The sequence below is a fragment of the Pezoporus wallicus genome, unplaced genomic scaffold (assembly GCF_028554395.1).
Source record: "Pezoporus wallicus isolate ANWC-B61680 ecotype Strahan unplaced genomic scaffold, APGP_CSIRO_Pwel_v1 contig_13659, whole genome shotgun sequence".
Taxonomy (NCBI): domain Eukaryota; kingdom Metazoa; phylum Chordata; class Aves; order Psittaciformes; family Psittacidae; genus Pezoporus; species Pezoporus wallicus.
The window spans coordinates 226,706-240,446 of NW_026636258.1; the positions used below are offsets into that span (position 1 = coordinate 226,706).

The window sequence follows — 13,741 nt, forward strand, 5'->3', positions numbered from 1 at the left end:
GTTCCAACCTTGATGATGGACACTCAGTTTTCGGAATTCACTCCAGACATCACCCCAATAATGCTGGCGGCTCACACCAACAACTATGAAATCATCAAACTGCTTGTCCAAAGACGGGTAACAATTCCACGCCCACACCAGATCAGATGCAACTGTGTGGAATGTGTCTCCAGTTCAGAGGTGGACAGCCTGAGGCATTCCAGATCAAGGCTGAACATCTACAAAGCCTTAGCCAGCCCTTCGTTGATTGCCTTATCAAGTGAGGACCCCATCTTGACAGCTTTCCGACTGGGCTGGGAGCTCAAGGAGCTCAGCAAAGTGGAAAATGAGTTCAAGGCTGAATATGAAGAGCTTTCACAGCAGTGCAAGCGTTTTGCTAAGGACCTTTTGGATCAAGCACGGAGTTCCCGAGAATTGGAGATCATTCTCAATCACAGAGATGATCAAAGCGAAGAGCTGGATCCCCAAAAATGTCATGATTTGGCAAAGCTAAAGGTAGCAATAAAGTATCACCAGAAAGAGGTAAGAGTCATCTAAATGTGAAGGTGTGTGAAGGTTTCATGTGCTGGATAAAATAACTCTTATCTCCAGTCTCCATGGATTCTTTCAGACTTGACAGCAGGATGAGTTTGGGTTGAGCGGAGAGCCCTGTGCAAATGAGTTAGTTGCAAACCAGGAGGTTCAGTGCACCCTGGTGACAGCATGAATCTGGTGACAGTTGAGGGCAGCAGGACTGGGACTTGCTGCAGTGGGTTAGGGCTTCTGCAGCACCGACACTTTCCGTTTCAGGTACTTTAGTCCCGCTTCATTGTAACCCATCACTCTGCCAAGAACAGCCTTCAAAGATTTCCAGGTTTATTTGCTCCAAAAGCTTTTCCCAGTAGCTGCTTTTACACAGGAACCAAAACCTAGCAGGGTTTGTTTGGCTCGTGAAGGTCTTGACTACAGGAAACAATACAATATACAAATCACTTCCTCCAACCACCAAATGCTTCCTAGCACCCATTCAACACTAACTCAGAAGGGCCAGAAAAACAACAGCAGCAGAAGAGAGCAGGGGGGATCAAGAGCACTCTCACTGTCCCAGGTCTCCATGTTGCCAGCAATAGGTCAGAATGCTTGTGTGATGCTAGGAGGTGGATGCAAATACTTCTTCACACCTGGGATACCTCAGGTTGATCCTTGCTCTTGGATTCCTCTGTGATTTAGGAACTGAGAAGCAATTCCCAGAAATTTAAGCTCCTGCCTGTAGAACCAGAAAGGAAAGATGTTCTTCAGCTAAAGGCCATGGAGTCTTTCAGAAGCCCTGCAAATCCAGAGATTTGTAAGCTGATTCAATAGAGATTTATAAGCTGATTCAATAAAGGCCATGAACCCAAGGAGAATGCCTGCAACAGTTCCATTAGTTGGCTCTGGATTTTCTTTCTCTTTCCAAAGGTGGACATTTAGTACCATTTAGTAGATGATACATATTTGTTGGCAGTGATGTTCCAGGTTATCTGAAGGAGGAATTTAGCTTGCTTAGTTAAGGAGTGAGTTGCAGTGTCTATTACTTTCTTCAGTGTCCAGAGGGTGACAGGCAGGAGTGGCAGAAAAGCCTGCTACATTCCTCTCTTCACTTTCTTCCCCACATTTGATGCTTTGTTTTGTGCACTGATCCATTTGAGGACAGACTGATATGATGCATTCTGCCTCCCTTAATGGCTGCTTCTGTCATCCTAGGTACAATAATCAAGAAGGGAAAGGTGCAGATTTTCCTTTCTTCTTTGGCCTGTTATGCCTCCTGAGTACAGCCCCTTGATGCAACAAGCTGGGGATGAAGTCTCAAGGTTTCTGGGATCTTACACTGGTCACTTACTGCTCTTACTGGGCAACTCCAGTGCAGCATCAGCAAGGCTCACTTGGATTCATGTCAGGTTGTATTTTTCACTCTAGTTGACAGTAAGGTGACACCATAAGTGCTTTAGGGACACAAACAAGTAGTGAAGAATTAGTCTGGAAAAGGGTAATACAGTAAATCAGATCAAATGTTCCTTGAATCTAAGAAGGGCCAGAAACTCTACTTCTGTTTTATTTACTGGCCTGATAACCACAGATGCTGCATGCACACACATCCTTCAGCAGCCAGGATACCACTGGCTCTGCTGTGTGTAGATCACTGCTGATTTCGATGTCTTGTCACAGTTCAAGCTCACTGTTGACATCCAAGCATAAATCTGTGGCTACCCTTACCTTGTGTTCACATTAAGCAACTGCAAGTCTGGAGCAGTTCACTATTTGAAATGTAATGCTCAACAGTCCTGAAGCTCTTTTATTTTAAGTTACAAACTTTTAATCTTTGCTTGCTTGACAGTTTTAATCTCTTTTTTTTTTTCAGGTATAGTTGACTGAATTCCAAGCATATGGACAAATTCCATGTTTTGTGACATATTCATGACAGTTCCAGCACATAAGCGATAGCAAATCTGCTCTGTGTTGCCAGCTAAAGACAGTTCTGTTTCCAGGTGGAACACTGGTGGGCTGGGACAGAATGAATGAGTTTGGTGAACCAGCCCTACCAAACCCCATCATCCTCCCTACTTATTCCCACACACCTGATGCAGCCTGCAGCATGGTGTTGTATTCAGCAAAATATTGCAGTTGTTCTCATATCATGATATTTAGTCCAATACAAAACACCAAGCAAGATGCAAATGTCATTGCCAGCTTCTGGATAAAGCAAGTAGGAACATTTGTCAGGGAGACTAAGAAAGGCCTATTAATCATGATTGAAGTGTATCAACCGAGAGAGATTTTGTGGGGATGGGGAGGAAAATAGAAGCAAGTTTGGTGCCATGAAAGACAGTTCTGCAGAGAGAAACAGCAGGATTTTTAAAAGTAGATCATCTTGTTCCACTGAAGCTTTTTATGTCTTCACGTTAAATGGGATTGGATTGGATGGAGAAGCTTTTCATGTCTTAAAGTTGACAAAGTCACAAGTCAAATCCTTAGTAGCCTAAAATGAAAATCCCAAGTGGACCTTGGTTAAGTTCTGTGTCTGTAAAAATTGTTACCTTAGTTGTTAATTCTTTATATTCAGCATAAGCAATGTGTAATCTCCCATTGATTTTAGACTAATTGCTAGCCAAATTCCCTGCAGCTTTTCTTCGTTTTGAGAGAAATAAACCTCAAACTTCCCCCCCCAATGTGAAATTATTCCATTTCAGCTTCATCAGGCAGAGATGTTCCACATTTGTCTAGAGAAGTTGTTAAGAAGGATTGGTAAAGAGATCGTTGCCTTTGGATGGAGGGGCTCTACTGTGTGTTTTGGGAAGGTAACAGATCTAAAAGTTATTATTTCTTTGTACCAGCCTAAGTGATGTGGGAATTCAAGAGTACTCTTCACAAGCCACGTTATTCAGTGTTCTTCTCTCCCAGGCATTCCAGATGAACCCACTGCGTGTTTGTTTTTCCCCCCATTGCACTTCTGTACTGAAGAGTATGTACTGGTTTGATCCAGGTACGGAAAAGTAACAGCATTTACATTTCTAGTGCAGGTTGATGATCTCCAGCAATGAACATACAGGACTGAATAAAATCCTGATGGGAAAAGCTAAATATCTATGGGTAGTTCTTGTTCCAAACTGGGCCCGTGGAGGAAAGCTTTTTAAAGCTAGTTAGGCTGCTTAAATATGCAGGTAGTAGGCAATAAGTTTTTAAACAGAGTATAAAGTGGTTAAGTGCCTGAATCCTGATAGAGATTAGACACTTACCTTGCTGAGGCAGTTTGGAATTCCACTGCTGAATTAGCTGCATCTCTTGGAGAAAAACATGATCTTGTGCAGTGAGTTTTAGCCAACAGTTAGCAATCAGTCCCACCACGGACTCAAATCCCTGTTCTCTGCACCGAATCCAGTAAACATGATACACACAACTTCATCTTTTGATCTGGCCCGAGTGCCTCAGTCTTCTCAATGGGCAACCTGGATGAGGGCTGCATTAGCAAGGGGAACCAGTTCACTTCAGTCCCATCTCCAGAGGAATATGAGCTCCACAGAGGCTCCACCTCAGTCTGTGTCCCCAGGTAAATCCCACCAGTGCCTTTCTGCCTGATGATGCAGATGTGGGTTTAATCTTTACAGGGGCAGAGAAATCTCCCATTCTTTTCCTTTTTCCAACAGAAAAGCCTGGGAGGTAGAAGGTTTGATTACTCCCAAACATTACATGTGTTAAGTATTTGATATAGTGTCGCTCATAAGGAAGAAGTAATTTTCCTTTGGAGGAGGGCCTGAACAATGGAGAAAAGATTTCTTGCTTTTCATGTTTGTTTTTAATAAGCCCCTATATCCTAGAAGGTAAATTACTGTTTACAGAGAAGGAAAAATTTCAATTATACAGGCAAGATTAAAATGTGCCCTAAGGTAGCTTTGTAGTGTATTTTACAGTGGTAAATGTTAAAACCATGCTGTGCAGTGTTCACAAGCTCCCTCGCCATCTCATCTTCAGTGTAGAATGATCGTGTTCTCAGCTTCAAATTAGAAAGGGACCCGATAATTTCTTTAGAAGATAGGAAGAACTTGCTAGTTGTGATCACTCTTAGATGGCAGTCACAAAACCTGAGGACAGCTATAGTACGCTGGGAAATGGGATGAGTTAGATGCAGCGTGGACACGTCAGTTTGCTCGATCCACTTTTGAAAGAAATTGTTTTAATAGGATCACAGCAATCCACAGCCTAAGAAACAAGCAGGCTTTTCAGAAATGCTCTGCAGTTTATGGCACTTCTCTTCGTATTATTACTTATCAAATTCTTTTATTCATGGCTAATTTTGGAAGGAGAAAGGTGCTGAAAACTTAATACAAAAAGGCACAGCTCAGCTGTTGAGGATCAGTGTTTGCTTTGCAGTTCTGGCACCACATTAGCTCTGCATTTGTTAATTTGTTTGCATTTCTAAGAAAAGGTGGGGAAAAGTCATCTCTCAGGATCTTGCCAGTCATGTAAAACACAGTTGTATGTACAGTGTACCATCGCTGTGTTAGAGGATTGGAGCATAGGCGGACTGCAAATACCGTTTTAATGTTCTTTAAGGTTTTTTCACATTGCCAAAATGATGTAAGGCAACCATACTGTAGCAGTGACTCAGGTCTAACGGGGCAGGTTTCTCCTTGTATGTGCTAAGCCTTAAGAAAAATAATATACATTCAGCCTATTCTGCTTTCCTGCCCTCCTGCACAGGTCATTCACATCTTCAAGATGAAGTGAAACATCACAGCAGTGGGGTTTTAGTGCTTTGCATTTTTCTGGTACTGGTAGTTGCAAACGGCTGTGCAGGTTTAGTTGATAGGTCTGCAAGAAACACACAATGCAAAGCAGTCAGAAAAAAACCCTATTTTACCTATAACTATATTGCTTAGCAATATGGATCCTTAGACCAAGGAAGTGCATTAAATTCCCTCAGAGAAACCTTGACTGCAGTCCCTCTTACTCACTCTAATCAGTGACAGGAAAGAAGTATAATTGTTAGCTTTTCTAATTTAAAAACTGTGCTCTTCTCTGTTTCCAGGATGAACCTTCCAAAGTTCTGGTTCTTTTTTCCAAGACATTTACATAGACAAGTACCTCCTGAGATACAGTACTAGAGCAAATGAATAATCATTCCTGCCACGCCACATCTTTCTCAGCCGTGTCTTGACTTTCATCATCTGTGTGGCTGCTGTTAGAAGCACAGAAGCATTCTCCAGGGAGTATGTGTAAACCTGGCAAATTTCTAAGGGCACTTTAGTTACTGTATAAAAAGAGCTTTTAAAAATATCAGAAATGCATGAAAAACGAAGTGTGAGGCCTGTGCAAATCAAAGCTCATCCACTGCACCTTGCTTACCTGTTCTGAAAGTCATTCAGGTATCCTGATGGAAAGCCACAGGTCTTTTTTTGCTTGCAGGCAATGCTAAGTTATTCTCCCGTGGGTTTGTCTGTTTTTATGCCACACTGCCTGGAAGTAGTACAGGGCTGCATATTTGTATTATGCTCTTTAAAGGCACAATAAATAGCTGTTTTGTGAGCCTGCACAGCTCAGGAGGTTAATAAACAGGCTTTTACTTCCAGGTTTTTAGAGTGAAGTCATACCATGTCAGGAGAAGACCTTTATTAGATGACATGAGAGAAGCAAAGCTGATCCTTGCGAAAGCTTTCTTAGTTTCTAATCACTTGGAATATCTGTATCCCTTAGGGCAGTAGGTGGTGAGGACAGTGTGGTTACACTATGTCCAGATGTGTCCTTCACCACAAACAAGAATTTAAATGTAGGGATTTCAAAAGCACTGAATGTCCAAATGGCATCTTTCATTTTCCAACAGCATTCCTTCATTCATTATTATAGGCAGCAAAGTTACCTTCCCATGCATGATCAGTGGCCTATGCTAAATGAAACTGCTAAATGAACTGGCTTTCCTCAAACTCAATCCCAACAGGCAGGTGACCACCTTACAAAATCTTCCATGTATGTGGTACCACCTGAGCTGTTACCAACAGGCTCAGCAGCAGGACCTTGGGTAGCAGGTGAGGAGCCGTATGTGCATTTGCACCCTTAGAAACAGTCCTTCCTGCCGATGGCTGGTGGGGTAGCAGGGTGAGTGGTGCATGTCTTGGAGCCCCTGCTCTATGGGTTCCTGTACTGTCTCCAGACTTTGAAGAAGAATAAGAAGAAATACACAGAGAATGATGGTTCATCAGTTTGACAAAGTGGACTTGTATGCTTATTTGAGGAAACAGTATTATTTGGTATATTGTTCACGTAACACCAAAACATTCAAACTTGATGAAGGTTAGCCATATATTGCAGCTGTCACAGAACAGAAGTGCAGAAGACTATCTTTTGACAGCAAAATCATCTCTGACTAATCTTGCTATGCACAAATACGAGAAAACAACATAAGATCAATATATCAGTCAAGGACAAGGGCTTTGCTGCTGTTAGTGTAATGTGTAGCAGGCAGTAAATGCCTGGATCGTTGTCCAAGTCATGTTTGGAGCCTCGTGCCTCTGACTTGAGTGATCTCATTGACAAAGACAAGAAATACGTTGAGAGCTAAAGGGATTGACGCTGTTTAAGGAACATTCAAAAATGACTTGGTGGGTTTGCCAGTTCCCTTAACTTCATGTATCCCATCAGTCTTCTGTGAGCAAGAGGCAAGGCCTGGGAAGCCAGAGTTAAAGTACAGGACATGTTTGACTGGCTTTCTATGCACAACAGAAACTGGAAAGGAGAAGTGACACCTTGTATAAGCCAAGAGTCTTTCTACGTCTGAAGGTCTAGTGTGTCTTTCAGAGTCAGCTTTGTGTCAGTAGTGAAGAGTACATCATGTTATTTCATACTTCACTTTGAATGATACCCTGAAATAATAAACTATGGAAAAAGTGCTGCTATGGATTCTGCCTTTTGGCTATAGAAGTGGTCATTGTTATTTATCTGATTTCTGTGAACTTCAGCTTTATTTCTGTTGCTTAGTGAAGACTGTCAGGAAATTCTTTCTTTAAAGAAGTGAGATTCCACTCCTCTTACACCTCTTATGTATACATCAGATTCATCATCATCCAGACAGGCCATTTAGGTGTCTCATGACTGAGAACACATACTTCTTCACTCCAGGAAAAGTGAGATGGATAGATGGGTTAATCATAACTCCCCAAACGGAGATCTTGTGCAGCATGGCATTTAGCAGCTGTGACTGCAAGTTTTGTGTTCTTTCTCTACAAACCCCAGCTGGCTGCCGAGTAAACATCCTTCAGTAAAGCATGCGTCCTCCTCACCATACAACAGTGATACTGCTCAGAGCAGAGGTAGCCTTTAGAGATTCCCAAGAATGAGAGAAATGTTTACTGTATGCTGGTCTGTTCTTCCCTGGATATTGGACTAGATTTACTCATTCAGGAGAAGGGAAGGTAGAAAGACAAAACACAATTAAATAGCTTCAGCACAGATATTGCTCAGGTCAGAAAGGAAGCAAATGTGAAATATTTTATGACTTTTTATTAACACTAACAGCATAAAGTAGGTCTGCGTTTAAAACACTTGTGAATGACTTTTTATATTCTCCTGTTTGCTTTACTTATCACTGATTTAATGTAAATGTCAGACATCCACTAGGGAGAATAAAGCCAGCCTTTTACTTAAGTCAATACCTCCTCCACTTCAGCTAAAGCCTGTGAGAGCTCCCCATATTCATTCACAAGATCTGTAACTCTTGAAGTGCTGCCTGCAGAAGGACTTAGGAAACTTCAAGGTTTTGCCTCTCAAGAGTTTTTAGCCTGAGCGTTTTTTCAGTGCTTCTATAGGATGTGTCTGATATCCCCTGTTCAGCTCTTGGAAACCAGGTAATGTGTTTTGTGAATCAGCTGTCTCTCTCTTAGGTATATTGCTCGTATCCAGCACTTGCTGTACTGCAGCACTCTGCCTTTGGAAACAGGTCTATTCTAACTTCACAACAGAGCCGTATCCTGGAATGTTTGCTGAAATACATCCTGCAGGCATTTATTTGTCAGCTGTAGTCTGCTGTCTGCTAAAATAAACACTGGAAAGGTTGGCTTATGTCTGGGCTCTTGCTCAGGGTCTGACCCACTTGAGCTGTGTTCTGGTGGGGAGTTTGCTGATGGGGGATGGCCTCTCTTCAGCAGCTTGCCTTTCCTCAGTGAAGAATTTAGAATCATAGAACAGTTAGGGTTGGAAAGGACCTTAAGATCATCTGGTTCCAACCCCCCTGCCATGGGCAGGGACACCTCACACTAAACCATGGCACCGAAGGCCTCGTCCAACCTGGCCTTGAACACCGGCAGGGATGGAGCATTCACAACTTCCTTGGGCAACCCATTCCAGTGCCTCACCACCCTCACAGTAAAGAACTTCTTCCTTATATCCAATCTAAACTTCCCCTGTTTAAGTTTGAACCCGTTACCCCTTGTCCTATCACTACAGTCCCTAATGAAGAGTCCCTCCCCAGCATCCCTATAGGCCCCCTTCAGATACTGGAAGCTGCTCTGGGGTCTCCACGCAGCCTTCTCTTCTCCAGGCTGAACAGCCCCAACTTTCTCAGCCTGTCTTCATACAGGAGGTGCTCCAGCCCCTGATCATCCTCGTGGCCTCCTCTGGACTTGTTCCAACAGTTCCATGTCCTTTTTATGTAGAGGACACCAGAACTGCACACAGTGCTCCAGGTGAGAGCAGAGTAGAGGGGCAGGATCACCTCCTTTGACCTGCTGGTCATGCTCCTTTTGATGCAGCCCAGGATACGGTTGCTTTCTGGTCTGTGAGCACACACTGAAGCCGGCTCATGTTCATTTTCTCATTCACCAGCACCCCCAAGCCCTTCCTGCAGGGCTGCTCTGAATCTCTTCTCTGCCCAACCTGTAGCTGTGCCTGGGATTGCTCTGACCCAGGTGTAGGACCTTGCACTTGGCATGGTTATACCTGCTCTTAAATCCTGCTGCACAGCCATAAATAAAACCTATAGCTGCACACATGTTTAAGCTCTCTGAGTAGAAATGAATTTAATTTCAAGCTTAAATACTTTCTTAATTGCTTATTCCATGGGTAGATACCCAGGATTTGCCTGGGTGCCTTTGTCCTAGACTATGTGGGACTTAAATATTTAAGCCAATCCAACATGATTTTGTGAAAACTCTGTGGTTTTAGAGGTTATTCTGGTTTTTAGAGGTTATTCAGTCTTCCTTTTTGTCAGTATTCACATCACTGGTGAATTTCCAATTGCTAGTGCTTAAGCTGAGTTCATGTCTGCTACCATCGAGAGATGTGTTATGGATAGGAGACCTTTAGTTAAGATTCATGTGTCATCATCACTTAAAATATTTTGAGAACAGATTAGACAAAATTCTGTATAATTTGAAGCCATATGTTCATCTGTGGAGGATCTGGAGTTTGTTTAATTCACCAGCAAAGGGATTGAGTAATTTGGGTAGCACCTGGTTTTCTTGAAGGACTCTTTCAGCTTAGCTAGTGATCTTGTTAATGGCAGGAATGACTGCCATTTGGACTTGCATCATTAGTTGTAACAGGCATCTGAGTAGCAGCTGGGTGTCTGATAGCATATTCATCCTGTATTTTCCTGAGAAAGAACTACCATCTCTTGCAAGTGCCTGATGAGGGTGTTGGGTTATGGTTCCTTTTCCCCACCTTCCACCACCACCCCCCCAACTTGGTTTCCTTCCTTCTTTTCCTGTTGCAGAAGTAATTAACAGGATGAGCATCCATTAGGTGCTTCCCCTGTGCAGCTCCCACTTCAGCAGCAGAATGCAGATAGCTTTGCAGTCATTAACAAGGTTGAACTTTAAAAAGAAATGTGCTACAAAAGAGGATTTTCTTATTCATCTCACTGTTTGCAACACTGCAAGCTTGAGGAGGCTGGTGTTTCTTATGTAGAATAGCTGGTCTCATAGGGCTTACTGGCTCTCTGCAGCACACATCGAATTAGGCCACAGATACTTTCTGTCTTGGGCTAATTTAGAAACAGCTCTTTGAGTATTGCCCACTGGAATTTCCTTTAAGAGCCATCAAACTGATGTAACAACCACAATTCCCTTTCTCCTCAGAAGGTCCTGTCCGTGATAGGAAATGGAAGCAGGGTGGTTTGTCTCTTGCACTGGATGTTGTGCTACTTGGTTCTTAACAGCAGCATCTGCAGGATTTGGGAGCGCAAGGAGAACATGGATTTTAGAAGTTCATTTCTTTGCATGCCATTTCATGCTCCTGAAGTCAGATCACTTCATTGCACGGTGTGGTCATGTACCTGTTAACGTTGTGCCAAGTGTTAGAGCATGTTTTGGGCTGTTGGACGCTGTGTACTAAGCTTTGTGGGTTAATACATTAAGATTTGGCACTGATGGATAAACCCAAGCGTGGGGTAGGACTGACAGTGAGGAGTTTCCTCACTTCATGGGAGGAAAGAAATCCTTGCCAATTGATTCTGAAAAATCAAGCAAAAAAAAAGCTGTGTTCTCCCCAGTCACCTGCAGTTGTATTGATGGGGGGGAGCAGATGCTTCTGTGCATGTCCCCCCTGCTCAGAAACGGGGATGGATGGGGGTATAGACCTGCTGCTCCCAGTCCTGCCTCGCCATGCTGTGCTTGCCAGCAATGGCATTTCTCCTTTTCATGATACAGAAATCACATGCTTTTTGGGTGCAGCTAGAATATATACTTGTGCTACTACATCAGACACTGCAGTTGCCCTGTTGTCACACAGACTGCAAAATGTAGTTCAGTTCGTGTGAAAGCTCCCTCTCCAAGGCCAAAATAGCTTTAGTTGTAGAAGGCAGCAGCATATAATATACCCCCAAACACATAACCTTGGGGGTATGTTTTAGGTGCTGTGGGATTCAGTGCTGCGGGTGAGATCTAACCTATTGAAATGAGTGTCAGGGGAACTAAAGTTAATTTCATGGCTCCCATGCCACATTTGCCTCTCAGTGGTAACCTCACTGGGAGCTGATGTAGCTGACTGATAGAAGAACTCTGTCCTGCTTATTAACACAGGGCTCTGCGGTTACAAATTAGTGCTTATTCATCTATGAAGAGCGTTTGCTATCACCATCCGCAGCAAGAGTACAGAAGAGAGCTCCACCAAACTCCAAAGAGAAGAGCCTGTTGGCAGCCTTCGTGATAATCAGAATAAATGCAGAGAAATACTGTGCTCAGCCCCTGTGATGTCTATCAGGGAGCTATTTCAGTTGCTCCCTGAGGCATTCACATCTCAGCCCATCTGTGTCTGATCCTAAATTACTTATGGCTGTGAGAGATAAGGGATTTCCCCATAGATAAGGGGAGGGGGGGGCGGAACATAATTTCTGTGTTTGATATTTATATTAATGGCACAGCACGCAGAAAGCACTTAATTCCCAAGAAGTAGAATGTAGGTGACATAAAAATATCGGTGAAGATTAGATAGGAAGAAAAAGACACTGCCTCCAGCAGCTGCTGCTTTCCCTTGAAAATGGTCCCCTTGGTAGAGGATCAGGTGACAATGAGTTTGATGAGCATTGAAAATGAAATTCTCTAATAGCACAATCCACCTGCAAGCCAAATGTCACACAAAGACCCTGGCAAGAGTGAAGGAAGAAAGAGGGAACGTAACAGACTTTGTATTGCAGCAGCCTCTACCCTCAAAGTGCTTCCCAACCACCATGACTGAAGTTGCTGATCTCACTTCTTGGAAAGGCAGAGACACTTATGGCCATTTTCAGAAGCCAGGGGACTGAACAGTGACACGATGGCGTTGTCCTCACAAGAAGGTACTCTGAGTTGCCTCTTGTCTCCTAGTCATTAAGTGAATTGTAGCTTCAGCTGGGACAGGTTCTGCTCAACAGGTAAAGGAGGAGCTTGCCCTTTGGATCGCCTCCCCCAGAAATGCATCTACAGGCTTTGTTTACACATAGGGACAATCCTGGACAATGTTACGCCAGCACTACCCCAGGATTCATAGCACTGAATGTTTAGTTCATACCTTAGGTGAACTGAGCATAAGTTCCACCTTTTGGAAGCATTTCTTGTCATTAATGCAGCTGTCAGAACATTCTCCATCACGTCTGCGGGATAATGTCTTGTGCTGCCACTTGTAATAGGGACTGGAGGCTCTGATAATGCAGCAGTCCTTGGAAAAAATCCGTGACACCATCTTGTTATGTACTAGAGAAATACACTGTTTGCAAGTTGTGTGCTCGTGTTCTTACACAAATAGAGAGCTTCTGGCACAGTACATCTGCCTCTCATTCTGGACCATCTACAAAACAGGGACAATATACAGGTTTTATACCATCGTGATCTCTCCTTTTCACTGTGCAGAAACTTTAACTGATACCAAATCCTGTCACATGTGGTATGTTGAAGTGAAATGGTACAGGACTGTGATATACACATGCACTATTTCTACCTATGGCAAAGGAAAAGCTTTGCAAAAAAAGTGAAAAAACGTATTTGAGACTCTACTTGGGCTGAAATTGAACTTGGAAAGTGCTCACGAAAGGCCTTGGCATAAGCAGTGCTGGAGAAGTCAATTTGCTTTCCCAGATCTTAGTTCTGTCTATTTACAAAGCAGAAGTGAGACTGTTTCCTTAACTTTATGAAGAAATTAGAGATTGTGGAATGATAACCAAAGTTCCATGATACTATTACAGTTTCAGGCTACTTCACACCTGAAAGGCCTAAAGCTGAGCTTTTCCATGGGTTTATATTTTACATGCATTCATCTATCTGTGCACTATTAAATCTGTGATTCATATGTTGGAGTAATATGTTAGTAAAAGCCCACATTAGTAAGTGCTTAGCGTTACCTTCAATAAAGACAGCATTTGATGGTTTGTGACATTAGGGAGAGCTTCTTTCTGCGGTATGCTGAAATTTCCCTTAGGCCTTTTTCAGTGAGGTTGGGATGGGCTTGATTGGAAAATTTAATGGGTTCCATTTAATGGTTTCCATTCCCTTTTGCCAGGCTGGTCTTTAAAGCTGCACTTTCATGATGTGTGAATTTCTCTCCATTTGAAGAACTAACATCAGATACAACACAGCGAGCAGGTTTTAGAAATGAGCTATTAGGCAGAGAAGAGGCGCTTTTAAGATGCTCGCAAGTTGCACAGCAACCAGGGGAACTCGCAGTCATTTGATTCCTCAAATGACTCTGACTTTGACTCAGGGGAAAAACAGTTTTATTCTCCCCTCAGAGCTTTCTCTCATATGTGATGAAGAGAAAATGTGTTTAC

General features: G+C 43.0%; 1 protein-coding gene across 1 annotated transcript in view; it reads left to right on the plus strand.

Annotated features, from left to right (window-relative positions):
- TRPC5 (transient receptor potential cation channel subfamily C member 5) overlaps positions 1-13,741 on the plus strand; it is a 94,591-nt gene that overhangs the window by 47,361 nt on the left and 33,489 nt on the right. Inside the window, exon 3 of the mRNA XM_057399443.1 lies at positions 1-522. Coding sequence (XP_057255426.1) covers positions 1-522 — 522 coding nt within the window. The remainder of the gene's footprint in view (positions 523-13,741) is intronic.